Source organism: Moschus berezovskii, chromosome 26 (genome assembly GCF_049115385.1).
Source record: "Moschus berezovskii isolate FMDL1 chromosome 26, NW_MosBer_1.0, whole genome shotgun sequence".
NCBI lineage: Eukaryota > Metazoa > Chordata > Mammalia > Artiodactyla > Moschidae > Moschus > Moschus berezovskii.
Window position 1 is genome coordinate 5,122,430 of NC_142485.1, and position 27,443 is coordinate 5,149,872.

The window sequence follows — 27,443 nt, forward strand, 5'->3', positions numbered from 1 at the left end:
ACCCAATGTACCTTTTTAATAGCTGTGTTCCTTTTTAATAGCTGAGTAATATTCCATTGCATATATGTACCACGACTTCCTTATCCGTTCGTCTGCTGATGGACATCTAGGTTGCTTCCATGTCCTAGCGATTACAAACAGTGCTGCAGTAACCATTGGGATACACGTGTTTCTCTTTCAGTTCTGGCTTCCTCGGGGTGTTTGCCCAGCAGTAGGATTGCTGGATCGTATGGCAGTTCTCTTCCCAGTTTTTTAAGGACTCTCCACACTGTTCTCCATAGTGGCTGTACTAGTTTGCATTCCCACCAAGAGTGTAAGAGGGTTCCCTTCTCTCCACACCCTCTCCAGCACTTATTGTTTGTAGCCTTTTTGATGACGGCCATTCTGACCAGTGAGACGATATCTCATTGGGTACCACAGCTTCTTCATCCATTAGTCTATTACTTGGGTTGCTTCCATGTCGTGACAGTCATCATAATGCTGCTATGAAAATTGGGGCACATGTTCCCTTTTCAAATTAGTATTTTCATTTTTTCTGGATATATACTCAGGAGTGAAATTGCTGGATCACATGGTATTTCTGGTTTTATTTTTTTGAGGAACCTCCACACTGTTTTCCCACCAGCAGTGTAGGAGGGGTCCCTTTTCTCCACATCGACAATGTCTGTCATCTGCAATCTTTTTGATGATAGCTATTCTAACAGGTGTGTAGGCGATATTGTGATTTTGATTTATGTTTCTCTAATAATTAGTGATGTTAGACACATTTACATGTGCCTGTTTGCCATCTGTATGTCTTCTTTGGAAAAACAAAACAAAACTGTCCATTAGGGTCTTCTTCCCACTCTTTTAATAGACTTTTTTTTAATTGAGCTATTTGTTGTTTTTAATGAGCTCTTTCTATGTATACTGCTTATTACTAAACAGAACAATGTCACAGAACGTTATATGTTGCTTGAATACAGTTATAGAAAAGCAGCAAACAATTCCCCCGAAGGTGTAGAGACCTGTGCCCAGCCCCTGGCACAGGGCTCAGCGTTTGATGAACGAAGACATGGAGAGTGTACACATCATTGTCACTTTTTCTCTCCTGGACTAGAAAACGCATTGCTGAAAAAGGGGGAAGCAATAAACAAGGGGAAATAGCCACAGGTAGGCTCCCCCAGACATGAGCCAGTGCCAGCAAGGGTGGCCGGAGCCGAGGACTGGCTGAGCCCATTGCTGGCGCTGTGGGCTCACCAGGCTGGAGCTTAGTCTCTAGGTGGGACCCGCAGGAACTGCAGGCCAGCAGCACTCACAGCCAACGCAGGAAGCGACGAGCAGACCACTCGGGGGTGGGAAGGGAAGGGGCGCCCCTGTCCTAGGGACAGTGTCTGTACGTGACCAGTGGGAAACTGGACAAAGCGGAAACTGCAGAGAGAGGCGCCAAGTGCAGGGAGGACGCAGTGGCCAGCCCTGGAGGCGGAGAGACATTTCTGAGCAAGAACACTTGTTTCCCAGGCCCTGAGCAGACCGTGTCTGCGGGGATGGGGTTCGTCTTGGGGATGCGTGTACCTTGCGTCTGCCGGGCTCAGAGCCGTGGACACCGCCAGTCCCGGTGCCTGAGCCGGGGTTCAAAGGGACAGGCCGGGGCGGGCTCCTCTGCTGATCGGCGTTAGGGCTGCCCCAGCGCCCAGCTCGGAAAGCCGCTAAGCGTGCGGGTGCAGGAGCCCCAGGAACCGGCGCAGCACTTGCCCTGTGCCAGCCATACACACCCCTGCCCCGGCCGCCCTGCTGAAACCCCCACTCCACTCCATGCTGATCATTTATTTGGGGGGCAGATTTATGGCAAGAGGGGTTTACATGAGATGAACTGGTCAAAAAATAAAGTAAAGTAAAAATCAATAGAGAAACGCAGGCAGGAGGCAGGTGCGTCTCTCCGAGAATGGGCCCCGGGCCCTGGCTCCGTCCCGCACCCGCCTGCACTCCGCGTGCCTAGTGGCGGGCGGAGGCCCGCGCCCATGGGAAGCCTTCTATTTGGACATAAGAGGCGCGGGGCCGCTTGTGAACAAGGCGGCTGCAGTACTGGTGTGCAGAGACGCCTGCTCGCTCTTCACCAGACTCTCCAGTTGGAACATGTTTGCCCAGCGTGATTCATGGTGTTGCTTTCTGGATTGTCCAGTGGGTAATCGCTGTACAGAAACCAGAGAAACAGATGTAGACCCTGAACCCTGGCTATAAATTTTTGTTTTATGATTATGGGTTTCAAATGTGCTGTGTCACACTGACAAATATACAGTTACTCTGAAACAAAATGAGTTTAGGGCTCAAACTTTTGCTTTTGTGTTTGTTTGTGGTTGGGAATACTTTTATTCGCGGTCCTTCCATCATTGATCAAACACAAAGAACACAGAGGCCTTGACCATATCTGAATGTTATTTTATGCCTCACTAAGAGCATATTTGGGAAAGGGTTCTTCCCAAGTAACTGTTTGGTTAATGTTTAAAATAGGTGTCAGTAACTTAAATTTCATTATACACAAATTAGGCCATTTTTCACCTTCTACCTGTTCATTAATCTTTATAGAGCACAGATATATATTCAAAGAACTGTGGCTATTTGTGTATCTTTCCTTAATTTTACTTAAGGAGAAGAATGTGAAGGAAAAGTCAGATTTTCAACAAGTATAAGAATTATATTTACTGACAAAGAAATGATAAGAAATGTGTGGCTCAATTTAGGGGCTACTTTTTCAATTATACTTGGATTAAATAATAACTCTAATAGTTGCTATCCACCTAGTCAATTCAGGATGAGAAATGATAGATTGACTAGTGATTACTGTTGAACTATAAAAAAAAAATAATATCCTATGCACAAGGATTTAAGCACTGATCATTTAAGCCTCAAGTTTATTTCTCTACAGTTAAGAACACTGGGTTCCAAGGTGAATAGAAACACAAAATTTTCTTATACAAAGCAAGAAAATACCAATCTCCAAATCCCTACACACACACCCACACCACCCACCCACCCCTACACACACACCCACACACACCCACACCCACCCCTACACACACACACACCCCACCCACCCACCCCTACACACACACCCCACCCACCCACCCCTACACACACACCCACACCCACCCCTACACACACACACCACCCACCCACCCCTACACACATACCCACACACACCCACACCCACCCCTACACACACACACACCACCCACCCACCCCTACACACACCCACACACACCCACACACACCCCTACACACATACCCACACACACACACACACACACACACACACACATATACACACACCCTCTGTTATTGTTTCTGTGCCATGACAAGAATATTGAGTAAAGAAATGTGGGAACAGTTGTTTCCCTTCCTGGATAAGGCTGAAACTGTAGCTTAAGGAATGAGAGTAAACAGAATTTGGGGGGCCTTGTCCCCAAGTTCACTACCTTGAGACCAGTGCACCCTACCCTTTGGAAAGATGTTGAGCAAGTGCTAAGTGCCCCAGGTAACCTGTGCACAAACCTCCTGGGCATGGTGCTGTATTTCTCCTAACTTAGCTCTTTCAGCTACACTTTAAATATAGCTGTGCATACTGCCCCCCCCAAAGAACATTTCACCCATCTTGTACAAATTAAGTCCAGCTTCCAAGGAATTCCAAGGACCTCAAATCAGCATTTGGAGCTATAAGTCATGGTGGTGGTGGTTTAGTCGCTAAATCGTGGGCCACATAGCAACTGGCACAGGAGGTGGTGCTTTGTGTATCTTTACAACTATCTTCATTCAGTACTGTTACCAAATGTTTCGTAAATTCCTCTGTGCTCCTCCCTTAAAATGTGTGTTTTCTTTGTACTTAAAGGATTTCTTATAATAAAGCTCTGTTACAAAATGATGACCATATAAAAAAGAGAGAATAACAAACATGGAGTTTCAGCAAAATCGTACCTCTTTAATCACCTGAGACTTTTCAGTTGCAAGAACTGAGCTTGCTGGGCTGAACACTGTTCAAATGTACCTTCCTAAAAGGGTCTTTGACTTGGTAAGTGTGCGCAACGCATAGTTTTCGTGTTATGCCATGAGTGCCACTTAACAACTGTGCTAGCCAAGCAGCATGGGGTGGGTACCCGGCAGGCTTTTTAAAGGCCTGGATGCCAGTGCGCATTCCAGCCGGTGCACAGAAAGGAGACAGCAGCCGCCCTTCCCTGGGAGGGGCGAGGAAGCCGGCCCCCTGCCCGCCCACTCGCCCTCCCTGCTTTGTGAGAGAGCCCGAAGTGGAGTGGAGGGGCACTGGATCACGAAGGGTGTTTTAATCCCTCCCGGAGCTGCTTTTCTTTGATGTGCCCTTGCATCCTTTAAGCAAGTTGTGCAGAATGGCTGCAGGGTGGACCGGCTCTCCCTGTAACAGCTCTCTGCCGGGGTGGGTGACTTTGTAAACACCGTGCCTGTCCTCCCCAGTGATGGCTGAAAAGCTTTTCCTTTCTCCGGTCGCTTTGGGAGATGTCAAGAAAAAAAAAAAACAAAAAAACCTTTTTCTTAAAATTACTATCTTCTAATAAATAGCCAAGTTTGGAGGGGCTAGGAGGGGTAAAAAGTGGCCCTTGGAAAGAGAAAACTTTGACACAATCAGTACTCAAAATCTGCATTTAGTTATGCGGTGGTGGCAGTGGGGGAAGGGGTACAGGAGTGGCCTGTGTGGTGAGAGGGGTCACCCACCGCTATTCCAGAACAGAAAAGTAATTTTCATTCAGGCCTGAGGTTCCGGGGAGCTGGGTTCTAGTCCCGACTCTGAGCAGTGGGCCCTCAGGCAGCCCTGAGCCTCCCTGAGAAGAGTCAGAACAGACTGTCCTGAGATGTGTGCTGTGGGCCCTGCAAGCGCTGTTTCTCTTTGTCCTCAAGGCAACCCACTGGGATCGGCAGTCCTATATTTCCATTTTACAGATGAGCAAGCCGAGGCCCCGAGAGGTTAGATGTTTGTCCCAGGTCACACGGCTGCTCGGAGGTTGAGCTGGGTTGGAACCTTGTTCAGTCTGACTCCCGCATGCACACTTGATCACTGTGTTTTATGAAACCCTGCATATCTGCGTGCTTGCGCGTGTCTGGGGTGGGAGGAACTCCTTCTCGACTCCTTCATATGCTGCATGTAGACTCAGGATGATTTTTAAGAAGAAAATGAATCCAGAAAGCCGGAATTTTACTTCCGAGCCAATGCAGTCCCCTTAGGCCCGCAAGGGACAGAGAGAAAAAGACTATCAAATGGAAAGTTTCTGGACCCGGGCTTTCCCGAGGGGCGGCTCCTCTCCGTGCTCCAGTTTAGGGCTTGCGATGCTTTTGCAGGAGTGGAAAAACACGTTACGAAGCATTTACCAGACAGACAGGCGCACGGAGGAATGTCAAGGCTGGGCCGGGGGCGGGCGAGGCGGGGCGCGAAGCCAAGCGGAGCCCCCGGCAACCCGGGCGCAAAGGGCGGGAGCCAGCGGGCGGCGGGCCGGGAGCGGCGTCCCGGTTCCGGAGGCTGCTCGCGGCCCCGCGTGCTCCGCGTGTCTCCCGCTCCGCGCGCGCTCCTCCCTGGGGCTCCGCGCGCTCCTCCCGGGGGCCCCGGTCCCGGCTCCGCGCGCTCGGAGCGGAGGCGCGGGGCGGGAGGAGCGCGCGCCCGGGCCGCGGGCCGCCAGCGCGGCGGGGCTGCTGGGAGTGCTCGGCTCTGTGAGAATCCTGGGAGCTGGTGATGTCAGACTCGCTGGGTCATTTGAAGGTTAGCAGCCCGGGAAGGGTTCACCGAAAGTTCACTCGCATATATTAGGCAATTCAATCTTTCATTCTGTGTGACAGAAGTAGTAGGAAGTGAGCTGTTCAGAGGCAGGAGGGTCTATTCTTTGCCAAAGGGGGGACCAGAGTCCCCGCGCGAGCCGCCCGAGGACGCGGATGCCGAGGACGCGCGCGAGCCGGGCAGGGCTGGTCTGGGCACCGTCCGGGTAGGAGCCGCACCGCATTCCGAAGGCTTTTTGCAGGCGTCCGCTTGGAAGGAGAACTTGGGATCATTCTGGGAACCCCCCGCCCCGGCTGGATTGGCCGAGCAAGCCTGGAAAATGGTAAATGATCATTTGGATCAATTACAGGCTTTTAGCTGGCTTGTCTGTCATAATTCATGATTCGAGGCTGGGAAAAAGACCAACAGCCTTCGTGCCAAAAAGGGGGCAGAGTTTGATGGAGTTGGGTGGACTTTTCTATGCCATTTGCCTCCACACCTAGAGGATAAGCACTTTTGCAGACATTCGGTGCAGGGGAGATCATGTTTGACTGTATGGATGTCCTGTCAGTGAGTCCTGGGCGAATCCTGGATTTCTACACTGCCAGCCCGTCTTCCTGCATGCTCCAGGAGAAGGCTCTCAAAGCATGCTTCAGTGGACTGGCCCAAACCGAATGGCAGCATCGGCACACTGCTCAATGTAGGTTTATTTTTTCCCTTCTTCTACCCAGAAAAAAAAAATGAATTCTCTCTTGCATGCAATAAAGACACTGGAAACAAACTGCACTGCTAGCCAGACAAAGGGTTTAATGATTTAATGCTGAAAGGGTGTGCTGTGCTGGTGTGCGTATTGAATCCGTCTGCTGAAAATTTCCTGTTAGATGTTTTCTTCCCAAACAACCCCTCCAGACTCCTGCTCTCCTCCTTACCAACCCTACCGTGCCTTGAAAATAGTTTAAAAAAAAAAAATGTGCGCGCAGAGAGGGGAAAAGTGGAGGGTGACCACAGGACTTTGAAACATTCTTCAAGTGAGGCAGTTTGACACATTTGTACAGTTTTTACTAAAATGTATGCAGAGGGAATTTCACTTTGCTCTTCTTTGGATTGACTGCTGGCTATATATATATATATATATGTATCTCCCCCTTATGTGTTTCAACAATCCAAAGTAATTAAAATATGACATCTTCCTCACCAGGAATTTGGCCTAATTGAGGTGGCTGCTGCTCCTGAAGTTCACAAACCACCAGTTAAAGCTGCTGCCTCCAATGTTTTCCTTGCAGAGGAAAGGCAATATTTCTTAGCATTGACCCTGCTGCCACCTTTCCGAGTCACTTTGTTGCTCTAAGAAGTTGCTGTTTTGCTAGAAAACTACTGGCAATGAACACCCCTTGGGCTGAGCCATCCATTATTTCCATATCTTGCAATTCAGCCGGGAACCTGGACATTGGTTAAAGGAAGGGAAACATAAGTGGGGTAGCCCAGTTTTTTAAAAAAATATTGACTATTTGGTTATCTGATGCTGACGGGGTGCCGAGGCCCGCACTGGTCAACAGTAGCCTGGCTGCAGTCTTGAGAAATGAGCAGCAGTCCCAGGAAACCCCACCTTCGGGTGTCTGCAGTGGGAGCCTGCGGGATGCATTGCTGCCCTGACAGTGATTTAGATAAATGGCTCCGCTATCTATCAAAATGTTTTTAGTACTTTATTTGACAATTCATTGGAGCATTAGCCTGAAAATGACATTTTAAATCTTTGTTTTCAAAGAGGTCAAAGTTTAACTGGAAGAAATTGAGTTTTCCTAATAACATGATGGCTTATCTAGAGAAAGGGAAGGAAAAGGAGAGGAAGAGAGACAAGATTTAAACCGCCCTCTTCTGAAGCTTTTCCTTAAGAATGAAGACGAGCTTCCAGGGCCAGGAGATCAACAGGTTTGTAGCTGAAAAATCAACAGCCATTTGATGCCAACAGTCTAGCTGTTTGACTTAATATTTCGTAGAGCCATAACCAGGGTAAAAAAATATATATATATATATATTTTTTTTTTCTTCAGAAGGCGCCCTCAGTTAGCTGCTCTTGAAATGGCTTTACTTTCCTGCTGCCTGTTTTCTTTCTGAAGAGCTCAAAGAAGCTGTTACAAAATAATTTCCCAACCTACTAAGGGATCTTTTAGATCCCTCTGTAGCAATTAAAACAGTATGAACAGTTTCATTTGGAATCTCAGGGGACTAGAGCGGTCTCAAACTTTTTCTTGTGAGAGAAAGTTTTAATGAAACGTTTTTTAAGGAAGAAAAAAAAGAATGCTGGGATCGTGGAGTCAAGCTATTAGACCTAATAGAGGTTTTACAAGTAGACATTCTTCCTTTTGTAATTAACCCTCCAAAAGTGCCTATTAAGTTGCAGGAGTTGGGGGAGAAGCTTTGTTTGTTCTTGAACAAGTTAAACAAGGGATTTGCCTTATCTGGGGAGAGCGAATGGTGAATGTGTCATTCACCTAGGGCCAGCCGATAAGCAAGAAGTGTTGATAACAGCAAAGTTCAGCTAATCAAAGAAACTTGCCTTCAAAAAAGTAAATAAAGGCATCTGACAAAGGGATTTCAAAAATTTCAGTGTCTTTATTTTTGTAAGCAGGGCAATTAGTGCTTGCTGTGGTCAGTTTCACAAGGGTTTCAACCCCCCACCCCCCACTCCAGGTTACATGAATAGAATGTAAATATCACTTATGCCCCTGCAGAGTTGGAGGGCTTTTGATGGGTCAGTTTAGTTGTTCAAGTGATTGCATTTTTTAAGCATAAATAAAAGTTCTAACAAAGCTCTGCCATGCCGTGTTTGGCTCAGGGTGGCACAGCCAGTTAGGGCTTTTGAAGTAAAAGCATATTAGGGCTCCGTTTGTGTAAGTACAAACAAACAAAAAAAAAAACCCCCGCAACCATTTCCATTTTACTTAATGACTGTTTTGACAAGAAGCAGATCTGTTTGTGCTCTTAACAGAGAGGAAACAGTGGGCAAGAAGGGGAAAAAATAGTATGAAATTCTAACCCAAACTATTTTCTACTCTGAGATCCCTACTTTTTATTTTATTTTTATGGTGTGTGTAGTAATTGGAGTAAACCCTTTGAATGTAAACCATACCAGAAGCATTCCTTAAAAGGTGTTAGAATATTCTTTTTATTTTCCTTTTTAATTTTAAATACAGAAAAGTGATATGCCAACCAGCTGTCGGTTGGAGTACGGCCTGTGAATTGCTTCTAAAAATTCAAAGTCAGGAGCAGCGAGTTACTGAGGGCATGTGGTATGAATAATGCGATTTAAGACTGCCCCTGGAGGTGTTGGGAGTCACTAAGTTTCTATTCAGATGCCTCCTGGATTATCTTGGGTTTAGGCTGCTCCAGATGTTTTCAGCATTAATTGCTCAGTGGGCATAGGATAAATCCTAATATTTGTGGTCTAAATATAGCAGTTGCTTTCAGTGAAATCATGAGTGTGACAACTTCTTGGCCCCTTTCCCTGTCTTTCTCCCTACTCAACACATCAAAAAACAAAGGATAAAAAGATTTTTTTTTTCTCAACAAGGAGAAATCAGCTGTTTTTAAAAACAAACTATCAATGTACAAGGAAAGAAGGAAAGAAGTACCCTTCGCAAAGTGCTGGGACCTGAATTTTCGGTATTAAGCAGTATCTAAATCCTCTCCTAGTGAGATATAAATTGGGGTCAAAGTGGCAAAATCAAAGATACCCTCTGAAAGAGAGACTAAATAAAGCCTGACAGCCGCCGTATGACTTGAATGGGGTTTTGAATAAATATTTCGGTGAAAAGGCTTAATTGTTTTTCTAAAGCAGGACATAACTTTCTGCTTCTCTGCCACATGACAGTGGTCCCCAACACCATCAGAAAGAAGAGAAGGGAATTCTGCTTACATTTCGGAGAGTGCAGGATAGGTCCGCTTGAAAGCAAGTGGAAGACTCACTAAGTTTTCCTCCCCCATAGGAAGAAAGCAATACTAAAATTCTGTCAGTATCCAGATAAGTCGGCGCTTCTGCTAAGGAGGCACTGATGTGCAACTTCGGGAAAACAATGAATAAGTAAATATTTTTACCAGAAGAGGGGAGATTCTAAAAAGTAGGTGGAAATGCCAGAAGTGGACGTGCATGTCCCTTAAACCTGGGCTGTGGAATGGATGGGGAGACGCCAGGCAGCAGTGGGTTTCGCAGCCCAAATGCAAAGCCCTCACACCCACACAGGCCTTCCTTTTTTTTCTTAGTAGATAAATGACCGGAATGGCAGTTTCTGATAGGTTAGGTGACCTGGATCAGAAGTGTTTCTCCTCATTTTTGAGGCCTGGCTCTGACCATGTATAACCAGTCAGCAGCATCATGAACTTTGCTTTAAAGCAGAAAAGAAAGTTCTTCTGGATATCAGGTTCTTATAATTTCCCTTCAACATGTTAAGCCTCTGAGATGGCTAAGCAGGAAAGAGAACCTTACTGTTTTCTCCTTTGTACATTCTTGTGGAATATAATCAATAGACAATCTCAGAAGAGAAATACATGGTAGATAATGAAGATTATAAATTCTGCTCTCAAGGAGTTTATAATCTTTAAAATGAAAACAATTCTTTAAAAGCTGGGGATTTTTTTAACTAAGAAATTACTGAGAGGAAGATGAAGATGTAAAAGCACATTGCAAAACAGAAAACCCTTCGAGTCCAATAGGATTTACGAAATAGTAAAATGCAGTGTTCATTTTAGGGCATCTTAAAAAGAATCTTCCATAGGGTTTGAGTTACATGTAAGTGCCAATAAATTTATCCTTAAATGACATTTTATACTTTAAATGTTCTCATATAAATTCAGTTAACTATCAATTAAATAGATTATTTCAGGAATGGGAGTTTTTTTTGATGAAAGTTAATCAGAAAAATCTTGGCTGAAAATCTTTCTAAAAGATATTAATGTGGAATCTTGCCTTTCAAATTACAGGGTGGTTACAGCTATCATACATCTCAGCTTTTCTAGGATAACCCACTTTCAAATATGCTTGCCACAATTCCCACAGAAGTCACAGAACTATGCCAGATATTCCAGCATTACGACATCTCCCAGCGCTGCCCCTTGAACCCAGGAGCGGCACAGAAAGCCTTTGTTTGGATCCTATGGTCAGTGTAACTGCAGCTTTCACTCACAGCTTAATTTTCCCATTATAACGGCAGATCGCCTGTGCTTCTGGGTCATTCTTCTAAACATGAGTTCCTTCTGTGGCAAAGCGTAGATCTGTCGCTGGAAGGCGTCTCTTGCAATATGGATTTAAGTACTGTGACCGAGGTTCTGATGCCTCAAGTGTGTGTGTGCGTGCATGCCTGTGTGTGTGTATTGGGAGTGCTGGAGGAGTGGAACTACACGTGAAATCCCTGTGTACAAAGCTGTAACCGTTCTTAGCCAGCTTCTTCTTAAAAAGTTGACGTTGGAGGCGATGGAGACAGGAGAGTTGACTCCGGTTTCAGATTTATCAGCATCCTGTCTGTAAGTGGCTTGGCCTAAGCACCTCTTGTTAACTAGGAGATGAGACAGCCTGCCCATCTGTAAGATCTAGTAACAGCCTCCTCACTCAGTATGTTGCCCTGGACGCTCCTCTTTTCCTTCCTGCCTCCTTCCTTCATCATTAAGAAGCACGGTTCCCGCCCCATCCCAACCCCTGAACCCCTTCTGATGAATACAAAATAAAAGTTGCAAAAAGTTCTGTCCACCCAGGCAGCAGTAGAAGGTGCGTTTGCAGGTATGGTGTTCTGTTATTTGTCTGGAGCTCCCAGAGCTGCTTAGGTGGGAATTCAAGCAGGCATTGGAACCACTGACTTGCTTTTTCTCTGGCCCGGCAGGGTGGGGAGCCGGGAGGGGGCCTTCCAGTAAGATAAGACTCCTGGTCCCCGGCGCGATAAGGCGGGATAGCAGGAACTGACGTCAGGGCTGACCCCGCCCGGAGGAGCGTTTCCTCTGTCGGGGCTCAGGCTCCCGGGCTGAGGGGGTGAAGCGGGGCCAGCCTCGGGGGCTGATCCTGGGTGACAGTGGCCCTGCTTCCCCAAAGGAGGTTTCTCTGAACAGAACAAAGAATAGCTTGCTGGGGAGGGGGTTTAATAAAAGCAGACTCTGCGATTATAATCGCAATCTTAGGTTGTCATGTACTGGATATTTGTTTCCCAGCTGTCAACAGTTTCCCTCTGATGTCTCCTAAGACGGTCTATCCAGCAGGCACCGAATATTATCCCCCGTGAATCCTGCCAGCTCCCCAGGTAGAACCAAGTGGGCGGGAACTGACATTGTCAGAGTTAATCCCTGGGACTCCTGTTTACTTTTCTGAACTCCAAGTTCCCACCCCCATCAGCATCATCTGACAGCAGGTTAAAGCCCTGACACCACCTGGCAGTTTTTCCTCTTTCCATCGTCCTTTTCTCCTAAACTCATTAAAAAAAAAAATTATTTATTTTTTTTTACTGTTTTCTGCCTTTATTAGTGTCTGCAATTTGAAGTTCAGCGAAGGTCAAATTCTAATGAAAGGATCCTATTTGAATTTTTCAAGTAAATGCCATCATAGTCTACTGTTAAAGATTACGCTTTTTTTTAGGTTTTAGTATTGAATAAGGAGTTATTCTCCTAATTTCACTCAGATATAGTGAAGTGTTTTTGTTGTGGTTGTTAATATTGATCAGTTAATAATGGTCACAGATTAAATGTTATCAAAAAACAGCTAAATTTGGAATACTGTTGTAGAAATGATGCAGATAGGACCAGATAAGATGAGTGCATCATCTAACTGGAAAATGAAGATTTGAATCACATTTATCCTAATACTTCTCTAATTTTCAGAGCGAATGAAGACCTCGGTAATAAATCCCTTGTCTCAAAAATGTTAAAGCTTTTGGGGCTACAGTACCTTTGTCTTGTCATTTAAGTTTGTGATTACAAAAAGGCTGTTTCAGCTTCAAAAGATTTTTTAGGGTCTGGCCTATTGGAAAGCTTGGGGGTATAATTAACTAAAATGGAAATGGAGGCAAGTGAAATTTAGTTCCTGATGTTTTAATTTAGCTCAGTACTGCCATGTGTTATTGAAGAGAATTCTTAAAGGCAAACATAATTATTTCATTATGGTCCTCAGAATGCTTTCATTGGCTTTAATGACAAGAAGCTGTATAAAAAGGCATACATTTTAATTAGTCCTTCTTATATTTACATCAGATAAATAACAAATAATTGATGAAAAACAAGTCTTTGGGATGGATGATTTCACATAGTGTGCTGGTTACAGTTTAACGATGAAACATTTCTCTGTTGCTTTGCATTTTAATTATCCAGACATTACAGTAGTGGGACCGTGGAGCTAAAATACCGTTGTTGCCATTTTATTTAAAAAAAAAAAATCACGATAAATGCCTATGAATCGGAAGCGGGGAAAGGTAGCTAGAAGCATCTCTCAGAGGAAGTATATTGCAAGTCCCATTAATTTTACTGTGTTTGTTAGCACTCATTTTGATCACTTTTATCTTTTACGGTCCATCCTTTTGGATTAAGACCGTCAGGGGCCTCACCTGCATTTTTGTGATCACATCTCCTAAAGCCAGTGCTCTCTTGCTCGCTGCCTGTGCTGAAGACTTGGCTGGATGTACCTTGCCAAGTGTGGACTGGAAATCCAGAGAGCAGCCTTCCAAGGGACAGGCCCATTTTACCTCTGATCTTCTAGGAAAACCCATTTCCCATGATCCATCCGTTTTGGTGTACAGAACACTAATTGTTATTATTGATTTTAAATTCCGTGACCATTACAAGTAACCCAGATGACTGGCAGATAAAGGGTAATAATCCATGGAGTTCTGGAACTGTTTCATGTTTGTCTGGAGTACTTTATGTGATCAATATTAACTGCCCCATTGAAACTAACTGCTGTATCAAATAACAGTCAATCAAATGAATGTGCTTAGAGATTATTTATTGAAAGCTCTAATTGTTCACTGGGGCCCTGCTTATCATAGGGAACAATAGGAAGCAGAGACATGGCGAATGGGTTTGGATGTGCTGGCAAAGTTGGAAGATGCAAAAGTCGTCTTTTGCTGCGTGGGCCACGGGTTTCTAAAGGCACAGGTTGTAAATAGTCTCCCAGGAGTTCCGCTGCCACCTGTACGTGGGGAACGCTCTGGAGAGGTGGGCCTAGTGACTTCCTGGCTCTCAGCCCTGGGGCTGTGGGGTCGTCGCTCCGAGAATTTCACAGCGGCCTCTCCGCCTGCCCAGCACAGACGCAACTGCGAGCATCTCTCCACCTGCGGTCCCCGCGCTGCGCCTGGCCTGAGGGATAGCCCGCCTGGACACAGGATCGATTTCTACAGCCACAAAATGGGACGTCGCAGGATTTGTAGCAAGGTTAGCGATAACGTCAAGGAGGCTTCTGCCCTGCCCTGAAGACACACGGAGGTCCCTGAGTCATCCTCTGCTTTCAGCGCGAGGCTGTGACTTGCCTGCCTTCGCCAGCAGCCTCGGTGTCGGCCGAGCTGCTATCTTTTCTGCGTGAGATGGTTCCTCTGTCTGTGGCCCATCGCCGAGGGGACAGTACTTCCCGTGTCAGTGGGATAGCACTGCGGTCCTGCTGCGGTGGCATCTGTTCACCAAGCCCCGGGACTGAGTGCAAACAGTTGACTTTCACCCCTGAGCGTGGCCACCCTCGAAGCTGTTTCTGTACACTCCACCCAGGGCTCTGTCGTTCAGGGATGGGTTAGATCTTGCAAAGGCCTGTTCAACAAATGGCTCTTGGGTGGTGTCTGCCATATGCCAGGCTCCCCCTGATGTGTCCTGGTGGCAGGGGAGGGACCACCAAGCTGAAGTCCACGCCTCCCTTGCTCTTTGTACTCTGCACGTAAGGGAGACACTTGTGTTCACGTGCCTTTGTGACACAGCCCCACGGTGACACAAACCCAAGGGTCTCCTTGGGACTTTGGGAGTGGGTTTGATTACAGAAAGAACCAAAACCCACTGGGAACCAGAACTCAGGCCTAAGGAGAGGATCACACGGGTTACACATTTTTTGTCACAAGAGGCAGGCAAGAGGTTTTTCTGGGTGTAGCCACCGTAGGTACGTTCTAACTGCAGTTTACAAAGCAGAGTTTTAAACTCCGCAATGGAATAAGGACATAACTTCTGAACCGGCTTCTTGAAGTTTCACAGGATGTTTCTGGAGTGTTTGTTAAATAATGTTTTTAGGGAGGTGGGTCTGATTAGATATTTTTTAAAAAATCACTTCTTTCTAAACAGATTTTCTTGGAGTATAGTTGATTTACCGTATTGTGTTCGTTTCGGGTATTCGGAAAGTCAGGTATACAGCGAATCAGTGATACATACACGTGTATCCATTCCTTTCCAGACTCTTTTTCGCCTGTAGGTTGCTACGGAACATTGAGTAGAGTTCCCTGTGCGCTACAGTAGGTCCTTATAGATTATCTATTTCATCTATATAGTGCGTGTTTGTTAATCCCCAACTCCTAATTTATCAAGTTTATCCCCTCCCCAGCTTCCCCTGTGGTAACCATAAGTCTTGTGTTTGAAATCTGTGGATCTGTTTTGTAAATAAGATCATTTGCATCATTTAAGAAAAATTAGATTCCACATGTAAGTAATGTCATACGATGTTTGTCTTTCTCTGACTTCCCTCGTCAGTATGATAATTTCTGGGACCGTTCGTGTTGCTGCAGACGGCGTCATTTCACTCTTTCACGGCTGAGGCTATTCCACTGAGCATATGGAACGCGTTTTCTTTTTCTGTGCCTCTGTCGACGGGCATGCAGGCTGTTTCCCCGTGTGGGCTATTGTGTCGCTTTTTATTTATGACTGTTTTTGAGACTTTCTTGCTGTATGACAAAGTGCCCCCCAAACTTAGTGATCTAACAGATATTATCTCAATATTTTGTGGGCAGACTGGGCTCAGTCGGGCAGATCTTCTGCTCCGGGTGATGTCCGCTCAGGCTGCACCATGCGGGAATAAACTGGGCTGAAAGCTTGTCCTTGCTGGCGCCCAGGACTGGCTGTGGACTCTGGCTGTTGGCAGAGAGCTCAGTTGGGCTGTCACCGTGTGTACCTCCTGCTCCTCTTTGCGTGGCGGCAGTAATCCGAGAGGGGGGCCTAGAAGCTCCTGGGCCTCTGAAAGGCTGGAGCAAAGCTGGCACGTGGTCACTGGGACTGCCTGCTGGTAGGGGAGCAGCTTGGCCAGCCCAGCTCCCGTGGGGCCACCTCTCCATGGCTGGGGGGCGGTCCAAGAGCACGCCGCCATGTCCAGTCTGCACTGCGGTTGTCACACCGAGCCCTGGAACCCAAGAGAAGTGACCGTCTTCTGGTTTAGAGAACCTGAAGCGCTTCGGTAGGGTTCTTGGCTCCTTCTTTAGGCTGGTTAAACACTTGACAACACCCTACTCTAATCATTATCCCGACGTTATTATCACAGGCAGAAATGTGAGGCAGGTATGATTTGCCTCTTTTCACAGAAAAGAAAATCGAGGCTCAGAGAAAGTGAGTTTCATAGCAGTGTGACAGCGGAGTGAGGAATTCCTGGAGAATGTTTATGCCCCAGTAACACCAAGTGTGGACCACGGAGTGCTTTGGTTTGGGGGAAAGGTGGGGGAGAGGTGAAGCACTGGACCACAGGATCTCCTCTGACTCCATCATTTCTCTCATGAAAGACACAGCCTTTAAACTGTGGAAGAGGCTGGGACGCTGTTTGCTCCTTCATCCTTTTGTCTTCCGTCCTGTTTGTGGACAGAGTCTGCACTGACCTGGTCCCTCTGTGGCTCACAGGAGTCTGAGTCAGGACTGAGGATCTGGAAGGAGGTGAGAGATGAGAAATAAGCTTTTCTTGTTCTTCTAGATTGCTCAGAGCCCTCAGCTGGAGATGGACACCAGTGGTGGTACCTCTTAAACAGCACTGCTGTATCTTCCATTACTGAAAAGAAAAGAAAAACTTCTAGGAAATACTGAAAAACTTATATTTGGGTATTTTCCACCTACTTTCAGTATCTGCTTGTTTTTAGGGTCCCAAACCTATGGAAGCCGAAACTCCAATACTTTGGCCACCTGATGCGAAGAACTGACTCTTTGGAAAAGACCCTGATGCTGGGAAAGATTAAGGGCAGGAGGAGAAGGGGGCGACAGAGGATGAGATGGCTGAATGGCATCTTCCACTCAATGGACATGAGTTTGAGCAAACTCTGGGAGATAGCGAAGGACAGGGAGGCCTGGCGTGCTGTAGTCCACGGGGTTACAAAAAGTCAGACATGACTTAGCAACTAAACAGCAACACAGACCTATGAAAATTGTGACTATTTAATGAAGTTTACATTAATCATCATGATGGCGGTTTGCCTCACATAATGCCCTTATTTCTGTGGTTTCAAACAGTTCACTCTTCATATCCGCAGGTTCCACATTGATTGATTTGGCCAATCTCAGATGGAAAATATTCAGGACAAAAAATTCCAGAAAGTTCCAAAAAGCAAAACTTGATTTTGCTGCACAGCTGGCAACTATTTGCACAGTATTTACATTGTGTTTGTAACTGTTTGCTTCGTGCTTATGTTGTATTAGGCCCTGTAAGTAGAGATGATTTAAAGTATACAGAGGATGTGGATGTTGTATGCAAATTCTGTTCTATTCCATTTTATATAAGGGACTTGAACATCCACAGAATTTGGTGTCCACAGGGATCCTGGAACCAGGGTCCCGCAGATATGAAGGAGTGACTGTATATTTCAAGTGCAATATATTGTTCTGTATTTGGGATTTTTATATACCATGTTCTACCTGTTTCTTTAGTTTGAAATCTAATTGTTGGACTACAGATTTTGAGGAGGCAGATGGGTGAATTGAAGTGACCATCTATGGGTCATGTAGAGCATTTTGGGTAGATGCTGCCTGCATTCCTCTGTGGACCCTGTGGTGCAGTGAAGCTGGGCACTCTTCCTGCACAGCTTCTGCCATTGCCTCGACTGTTTTCATCTGTACAATGGGTCCATAACACTTACCTTGCAAACTTTGGCATTGTTGTTGTTTAGCCGTGAGTCGTGCCCAACTCTTTTCCAGCCCCGTGGACTGTAACCCACCAGGCTTCTCTGTCCATGGGATTTCCCAGGCAAGAGTACTGGAGTGGGCTACCCTTTCCTTCTCCATGGGATCTTCCTGACCCGAGGATTGAACCTGGGTCTCCTGCAGACTGGTTCCAAATAGGAAAAGGAGTACGTCAAGGTTGTATATTGTCACCCTGTTAATTTAACTTACATGCAGAGTACATCATGAGGAACGCTGGGCTGGAAGAAGCACAAGCTGGAATCAAGATTGCTGGGAGAAATATCAATAACCTCAGATATGCAGATGACACTACCCTTATGGCAGAAAGTGAAGAGGAACTAAAAAGCCTCTTGATGAAAGTGAAAGAGGAGAGTGAAAAGTTTGGCTTGAAGCTCAACATTCAGAAAACGAAGATCATGGCATCTGGTCCCATCACTTCATGGGAAATAGATGGGGAAACAGTGGAAACAGTGTCAGACTTTATTTTTTGGGGCTCCAAAATCACTGCAGATGCTGATTGCAGCCAGGAAATTAAAAGACACTTACTCCTTGGAAGGAAAGTTATGGCCAACCTAGATAGTATATTAAAAAGCAGAGACATCACTTTGCCAACCAAGGTCCGTCTAGTCAAGGCTATGGTTTTTCCCGTGGTCATGTATGGATGTGAGAGTTGGACTGTGAAGAAAGCTGATCACTGAAGAATTGATGCTTTTGAACTGTGGTGCTGGAGAAGACTTGAGAGTCCCTTGGACTGCTAGGAGATCCAACCAGTCCATTCTAAAGGAGATCAATCCTGGGTGTTCATTGGAAGGACTGATGCTAAAGCTGAAACTCCAATACTTTGGCCACCTCATGCGACGAGTTGACTCACTGGAAAAGACTCTGATGCTAGGAAGGATTGGGGGCGGGAGGAGAAGGGGACGACAGAGAATGAGTTGGCTGGATGGCATTACCGACTCAATGGACATGAGTTTGAGTGAACTCCGGGAGTTGGTGATGGACAGGGAGGCCTGGAGTGCTGTGGTTCATGGGGTCGCGGAGAGTCTGACACGGCTGAGCGACTGAATTGAACTGAACTCCTGCACTGGCAGGCAGATGCTTTACCACTGAGCCACCTGGATTGGGTCCCCTTAGCACCGGGAAGTATTTGAGATCAGATGTGGTGTCCTTTACCTCTGTCTTCGCAGTCCAGTAGCAGGCTGTCAGCACAGCTAGTGTGGTACCTGACCAGCACTCAGTTAACCATGGTCAAGTCAGCGGATATAGGTGTTCAGGCACGTCACCCCTTAAGGTCCCAATTACCTGGGCTCTGCGGTAGGATTTTTGCGAGGATGGGAGCCATCCGTAATTCTGTTTCTGACACAGTGATGGCTGGCCACATGGGGCTGTTGAGCGCCTGAAATGTAGCCAATGTGTCTGAGGAACTGAATTTTTTATTGTATTTAATTTAGTTAAATTAACTTTCAGTAGCCACATGTGGCTAGTGGCTACTGCGTTGAATGACGCAGCCCTATAAACTCAACTATTAATATTTTTTCAATATTTGTACATTCTCTTTATTTCCCTTTTCCTTCAGCCTTTATTCACCTCTTCTGTTGCCGTTCAAATAGCTCCAATTATCTCTTTATGTAGCCCGTAAATAGAATGTAAACAGAATACTGGAGGGCTGTGATTTCAGTCAGTGTTTAACTTGTTTTCCTTCGAGGTGGAACTATTTTTCCTGGAGCTTGCCAAAGACTTAGCACTTATTTCGCTAACGCGCATTTTGCAGAGCTCAACCAAGACTTGCCCAGAATCCCTGTGGACTGGGCTTGAGTGCTGCTCCCACAGCAGTCTTGTGGAGGGAGAGGAGGAGTTGCAGTCCCACGCTCCACGCCTGCATGCTTTTCAAATGGACACCGTCTCTTCCAGCCTTTCCCGGCCGGTTTTAACCCTGCTTAAGCATGTTGGCCTGCAGGGAGGCAGAGAGGAAGAGTCGGCTGCGCCCTGTGGAAGCCTCCGTGTGTGCTCTAGACAGCGCGCGCTTCCTCTCTCAAGAGCGCCTTCTGCACGTGTCTGTCCGCGCTGAGGAAGAGTCGGCTGCGCCCTGTGGAAGCCTCCGTGTGTGCTCTAGACAGCGCGCGCTTCCTCTCTCAAGAGCGCCTTCTGCACGTGTCTGTCCGCGCTGCGCCCTGTGGAAGCCTCCGTGTGTGCTCTAGACAGCGCGCGCTTCCTCTCTCAAGAGCGCCTTCTGGACGTGTCTGTCCGCGCTGCGCCCTGTGGAAGCCTCCGTGTGTGCTCTAGACAGCGCGCGCTTCCTCTCTCAAGAGCGCCTTCTGCACGTGTCTGTCCGCGCTGCGCCCTGTGGAAGCCTCCGTGTGTGCTCTAGACAACGCTGCGCTTCCTCTCTCAAGAGCGCCTTCTGCACGTGTCTGTCCGCGCTGCGCCCTGTGGAAGCCTCCGTGTGTGCTCTAGACAACGCTGCGCTTCCTCTCTCAAGAGCGCCTTCTGCACGTGTCTGTCCGCGCTGCGCCCTGTGGAAGCCTCCGTGTGTGCTCTAGACAGCGCGCGCTTCCTCTCTCAAGAGCGCCTTCTGCACGTGTCTGTCCGCGCTGCTCAGGAACCCAGTGCCGGGCGCACAGGACGTCCTTGGGAGGCATCTGAGTACGGTTCAGGGAAGACGAACTGGAAACTCAGAACATCTCAGGTGGCCTCTGCTTTCGTTTATTTGTATATTTGAGGGTCACTCAAAACACTTGAGGCAAACTTGAGGAGGTGTCTAGAACTTGGGAGGCCCACGCTGGCCGTGATGGCAAGCCCTTATAAACACGTCAGCTGGAAAACGGGCCTGCAAATATGCGAATGGGGTGTTTCTGTGGGCTTCTGGCACTCACTCTGCTGTCTCTGGGACAGAATTTCTGATCGTCCTTCCCGTTCACCTTGCCACTCCTGTCTCCCTTCCTTTTTCTGTTCATCCCCAGAAAAGGGGTGAAGAAATTAAATAGCAGTAAGACCAAGTCAACCATCAAGAAAAGCTGTTTAACATTTTTCTTTTGTTGAAATATAGTTGATTTACAAACTTGCATTAATTTCTGCTGTACAGCAAAGTGACGTGTGTGTGTGTGTCTGTGTGTGCGTTCATGCTTAGTCGCTCAGTCGTGTCCGACTCTTTGGGACCCCATGGACTGTAGCCCTCCAGGCTCCTCTGTCCATGGGATTCTCCAGGCAAGCCTCCTGGAGTGGGCTTCCATTTTCTCCTCCAGGGGATCTTCTTGACCCAGGGATCAAACCTGTGTCTCCTGAATCTACCTGCACTGGCAGACGAATTCTATACCACTGTGCCAACTGGGAAGCCCTGTGTGTGTGTGTGTGTGTGTGTGTGTGTATGTGTGTGTATCTTTGTGTGTGTGTGTGTGTGTATCTTTGTGTGTGTGTGCCAACTGGGAAGCCCTGTGTGTATGTGTGTGTGTGTGTGTGTGTATCTTTGTGTGTGTGTGCCAACTGGGAAGCCCTGTGTGTATGTGTGTGTGTGTGTGCCAACTGGGAAGCCCTGTGTGTATGTGTGTGTGTGTGAGTGAGTATCTTTGTGTGTGTGTGTGTGTGTGTGCGCCAACTGGGAAGCCCTGTGTGTGTGTGTGTGTGTGTATGTGAGTATCTTTGTGTATGTGTGTCTGCCAACTGGGAAGCCCTGTGTGTGTGTGTGTGTGTGTGTATCTTTGTGTGTGTGTGTATCTTTGTGTGTGTATGTATCTTTGTGTGTGTGTGTGTGAGTATCTTTGTGTGTGTGTGAGTATCTTTGTGTGTGTGTGCCAACTGGGAAGCCGTGTGTGTGTGTGAGTATCTTTGTGTGTGTGTGTGTGTGTGTGTGTAAGTATCTTTTTTGCTATTCTTTTCCATTACGGCATCACAGGATAGTGGAGGCAGTTCCCTGTACTGTACAGCAGGTCCTTGCTTTTTAATCCGTTCTATTAATATACAGGGGTTCGCATCTGCTAATTCCAAACTCCCAATCCTTCCCTTTGCCACACCCCTGCCACACCCCTCCCCTTGGTAACTCAAGTCTGTCCCATCAAGAGAAATTTCTGAACCAAGGTTTTTTTCCCCCTCGAATGGTTTCAGGTTGTGACTGATTTTTATTAAACAACCACCATCATCATAGTTAACATTTATGAAGTGTGTGTTACCTGCATATTATGCCAAGAGTGTAAAATGAGTTCTGTGCCGTCATCCTCACAACAGCCTGAAGAGAAAGGCGCTACTGTGGCTCCATTCTACAGACGAGACTCCCCAAACGGAGCGGTTCAGGTGCCCGGATCTGTGAGCCAGGAGAGGGCAGGGCGTGGTCCCCCTCTCAGCATTGTGTGATGTCAGGCTTCCTTCCCTCTGCCAACTCTGCGAAGTAAACGCCCATTTTCTTTGCAGGGAGAGGGACGGAGGAAGGTTGCAAGTCTCAGAACCCACAGGATAATGAAAGGGTTTTCAAGTGAAAGCTGGAAACAATACATTCTTAACAAAATGGGCAGTTACTCTAATTGCTGTGCCCCTACTGTTCAATTCCTTTTTATGTCCTAATTCATTAAATTATATGCACACACGGGCTTATCATTTACAGATGTATGCACTTTTAACAGGCTCATGTGAAACAGATGTTTCACGAAAGGTAACCGAGAGCAAGTGATCTACACCCTCCTTTAGCGGGTATCAAGTGAGCATTCTGGCCCGTCACCTGCAGGGTTTTCTGCTATTATTTTGAATTGCAGTGTCCAGCACGGGGAGGAGAATTCAGTCTGTCCCCTGGAGGAACAAATAAAAACAGAACGACCCGAGAAGCAGACATCTGCATCTCAGAATAAAAGAGGGTGTGTGCAGGTGACAGGCAGGTGGTATTCACATGTGGGCTCAGGTGGATATGAAAGAGTTTTACAAGCAGTTGGAGGAGAATAGACCCATTGCGTTACAGTAGACTTTTTTTTTTTTTTTTACTTTTTAAGAGCCTTATTCTATCTTAATCATCACAGTCTTTGAATTCATAGCTGAGCAACTATCATGCTGTTTTTTATCCAGAATTTCTTAGTTAATTATTTTTATTAAAAAAATAAAATTTTTTTTTTGGTTGCACCACGTAACTTGTAGGTTCTCAGTTCCCCAACCAGGAATGAACCCAGGGCCCCAGCAGTGACCTCGGAGTCCTAACCATTGGACCTCCAGGGAACTCCCTAATTCCTTCTTTTTAGATGGACTTAGTCCATCGCTGTTGTAACTGGCTGGAAAGTGAACATGCGTCAGTGAGTGTGATGTCAGATTACTGTCTCCCAGATTCTGAAAGAGTGAGGTGGGCTGTTTCCCCAGGCCCTTCATGGCTGCACAGAAGTCACCTTTAGTTAATGATAACTATAGAAGGAGTTTCAGTTAGGTGTGCCTTAAAACCCAGTGTGTTACCTCTTCCGAGGCTCCATCTCCGTTGGGATCTTTCCCGTGGCTGTAGGCGGGTGGTGCTGATCCGGATCCCTCTTGCGGCTGCAGGAGGCTGGGTGCTTGCAGTGGGCATCTCCATGCCTCAGCCTCCACTGAGGCTTCTGGAGCAGCTGGAGGGTGTCCGAACCTCTCTCTTCATACGGCCTCCTGTGAGGTGGGCTTCCTCACAGTGTGAGGGTCCCTAAGCTCTTCACGTGGCTTCTCCCAGATAAGCATTCCAGGAAATGCAGACAGAAGCCTCTTAGGATCTCTCCTGCCGTGTCACGGTGTTCCTCTTGCCATATCCTTTTGATCAGAAAGAAATCAAAGTAGCAGCCCAGATTAAAGGGGAAGGGCCCACCCAGCTATGTGATGTTCCCTGGAGGTGTGGGTCCCTGGGCAGGCCCTCTTTGGAGACCACCTACATACTAACTAGAAAGAAATGCACACCTCTTTCAATACACAGTCACGTGGCCTAATACATCCACAGTGCCATACACTGGAAGACATATGTCAGCGACCATTTATTTCAGGACTTATTCAGAGTATTGGGGAAAAACAGTAATCACACCTCAAAGTCCACAGTGAAATTTATTGTTTGTGGATTGTCAGGAGTTCTCTAAACAACAGCAGCAAAAAGCTGGAGCAAAAAGATGGCTGAAACTATGTCATTCTGTACGTTCAGAGCTGGAAACCATCACAGGTGAAATATAAAATGGAACATGAAATATTAAGTGGCATATCAGGTTTATTGCATATATGACCATGAGAGTGCTTTTTATTTTGTCTTATGGAGCTCTAAAAAAAATCCATGTAATGGATTAAAGGTATTAAAACTCCCATATTCTGCCTGGCTCTAGGCCAGAAAACAGGGCATGATAAATAATCCCAGTAGACAGAATATGTAGGAAGGAATTTTAAAATGTATTTACGATAGACATATTGACCTCCCTAACTAATAAAAATGTATACATGAGGTTTTGAAGGAAATGTGCAGACTTTACACATTTATAGTGTATATAAATACTGTATACACTATCGTGCTAGAATCCTTAAAATATTTCCCACATCTCTGTGACATATGGCTATCATATTCTGCTTTTACCCTAGAAGCAAAGAAAAGCATGGATTTTATATATTTTATTTACACGTGCATTTACTCTAGGAAGGAATAGTTTTATTTATCTTAAAGCAGGAGCCAAATCTGGGCAGCAGCCTATTTTGTAAATAAAGTTTTATTGGTACACGCCACACCCACTCATTTACCCACCTGCCTGCAGCTGCTCCCCTGCAAGCCGCAGAGCTGAGTGGCCCTGGCAGAGACCATGTGTCCCACAGAGCCTGAGATAGTTACTGTCCAGTCCTTTACGGAAAGAGTTTGCTAATCTTGTCTTAAAACGTTTAGAAAAAAATTAGTATGACAGACTAGAAAGGAGTGCCTTGTTTCTCGGTTACAATCATGTCAGGTGGATTCCAGAAGCCAGTTCTGGACCACGCTGGTCCCCAGCTCCGTGATCTCGGCATTTAACTTCTCCAAGCTTCAGTTTCCTTCTGTGAATGAAAGCGGAAGTGAAGTCGCTCAGTCGTGTCCGACTCTGTGAGGCCCCATGGACGGTAGCCCACCAGGCTCCTCCGCCCCTGGGATTTTCCAGGCAAGAAGACTGGAGTGGGTTGCCATTTCCAGATCTTCACGACCGAGGACTCCTGCATTGCAGGCGGATTCTGTAACCACTGAGCTCTCAGGGAAGCCCCCGTATGTGAATAATGGAGGTTAAAAGTCTGATAATGACGCTGATCTCTGCTCTTCCGCACACTTTCCCCCCCGAGGGAGCAAGGGAGGCGATGTGGTGGAAACCCCCCGGGGTCGGTGCCTGCTGGCGGCTGACAGTGGCTGAGACGGCCACCATGTATTCCATAGTGCACAGGATCCCTCGGCAAGGGTGTCTACGCAGATTTCATTCTTACACTCATTTGTCCACCAACCTTTATTGGGCCCCTGCTGTGTACTTTGAGGCACTGAGCATTCAAAGGCAAGGCAGCTGAAGCCTCAGTGGGCTGCTGACATGCCCGCTCATGGCAGCCTCGGGGACCATCTTTGCTGTCTGGTATTTTTAGTTGTCCGCCTGCGTGGGCCAAGAACAGTGTCTCCTGACTTCTTTTTAATCCGGCAGTAATAGCACGGCGTCTGGTCTTGTCGGTTGCTCAATAAATACATGTCAGCGCTTGGATGTTGCTGGCTCATAATCACAGTCCCGTCCGTCTGCACACCCCCACCCCCGGCGGCCCATCCAAAGTGCTGGAACGTTCGGTTCAAGCAGTCGTGGAAGGCTCTCAAGCCGATGGAGATCGCCGTGGCAAGGAGGCGTTTCGGGAAGCTGTTCCGGGGTCTGCGCACACGGGTTGGGGTGCTGCGCAGAGGCAGCTGAGTGGGAGCGTGAGGGGTCGGGCTGGCACGGTGCCCCGCGCCTCAGCCTGGGGGGGACCGCGTGCGGAGGGACGAGTGTTCTGAGCAGGACGGTGGGAGGAAGGGGCAGTCAAGACTCGAGTTGCTTTAATTGGAGAGCGGTTGCCTACTACGTTGTGCGGGTTTCAGCTGTACGACAGCGTAGATCAGCTGTACGACAGCGTAGATCAGCTGTACGACAGCGTAGATCAGCTGTACGACAGCGTAGATCAGCTGTACGACAGCGTAGATCAGCTCTACGCGTCGCTGTTGCTGTCAGTGCCTCGGTCGTGTCCGACTCTTTGCGATCCCGTGGACGGCAGCATGCCAGGCTCCCCCGTCCTTCACTTTCTCCCGGAGCTTGCTCAGACTCATGTCCATGGACTTGGTGGTGTCAGCCAGCCATCTCGCCCTCTGCCGCCCTCTTCTTTTGCCTTCAATCTTTGCCAGCACCAGGGCCAGCAAATACATATTTCTATAGATACACACTTGGGCTCCCTGGGCAGCCTCCTCCCCGTCCCGCCCCGCAGGCCATCACAGAGCACCGGCTGAGCCTCCCTTGCTCCACAGCGGCTTCCCACCAGCTCTTTTACACCTGGTTGTGTATACATCTATGTTACTCTCGGAATCCGTCCCACCCTCACCTGCCCCCGCCGCATCCGCAAGTCACCCGCAAGTCCATTCTCGACCGTCTGCGTCCCTCTCCTGCCCTGCGGATATCTGTACCATTTTCCTGGATTCCATAGATATGCGTTAATATGCACGACCTGTTCTTAGGTATCAAGACTTGCGATTGATGCAGAGAAGGGCGCCGGGAGGTGAAGACTGTTGAGGTTGATCAGCACAGGCGTGAGCCCCTGATCCTGTAATGATTGTAACTCTGCTTGAAAGGCCTGTGGACAGTCACTGGGCCCCATCATTGAATGATGTGATTCATCATTGAATGCGCCCGGTGATCCGTGAGGGCTATGCTGTCAGTTTTTACAAGAAGTGGAGACTCAGAGACGTTAAGGAACTTGCCCAAAGTCACACAGCTAGATTTAGGATTGAACCCAGACCAGCAGGCTTCAGAGCTCACATTTCTAGGTGCCTCAGCTTGTCTATCAAGATGGAAAGTTTCCTGAAGAAGGGAATATCCAAAAAGACCTGAGCCCGGAGGCCTTCTCATAGGTGGTAAAAGTTTCTTTGAGTTATTTTTTCAAGTTTTCCTTAGCAATTTCTTCTTCTTTTTTTAAAAAGCTTTACTGAGATTTAATTTACATATCATTCAGTTCAGCCTTTTAAAGTATACAATTAGTGGGTTGTAATATATTCAGAGTTGTGCAAGTACCACCACTATCTAATTTTAGAACACTTTAATCATCTCGAAAAGAAAATCATAGTGGTTCATTTTATGTGTCAATTTGCCTGGGGTGCCATGGGGTGCCTGGATACTTGGTCAAACATTATTCCGAGTGTCTCTGTGAAGGTGGGGTGTTTTTTTTTTTTTTCTCTCTCTCTCTCTGTTTTTTATTTTATATGGGAGCATAGTTGATTTACAGTGTTAGTTTCACGTAGACAGCAAAGTGATTCAGGGAAACACATATCCACTCTTTTTCAGATTCTTTTCCCATATAGGTTATTAAAGAATATTGCGTAGAGTTCCCTATGCTCTACAGCAGGTCCTTGTTGGTAATCTATTTAATATACAGTAATTCATGTGTGCTAAGTCACTTTAGTCGTGTCCGACTGTTT

General features: G+C 46.9%; 1 protein-coding gene across 2 annotated transcripts in view; it reads left to right on the forward strand.

Moving 5' to 3' along the window:
- The first annotated feature begins 5,723 nt into the window (after positions 1-5,723).
- RARB (retinoic acid receptor beta) overlaps positions 5,724-27,443 on the forward strand; it is a 189,713-nt gene continuing 167,993 nt past the window's right edge. Inside the window, exon 1 of one of the 2 annotated variants that reach the window (XM_055416736.2) lies at positions 5,724-6,449. In XM_055416736.2, the coding sequence (XP_055272711.1) occupies positions 6,293-6,449 (157 nt within the window). In that variant the 5' untranslated portion in view covers positions 5,724-6,292. The remainder of the gene's footprint in view (positions 6,450-27,443) is intronic. The other variant, XM_055416738.2, reaches the window with a different exon arrangement.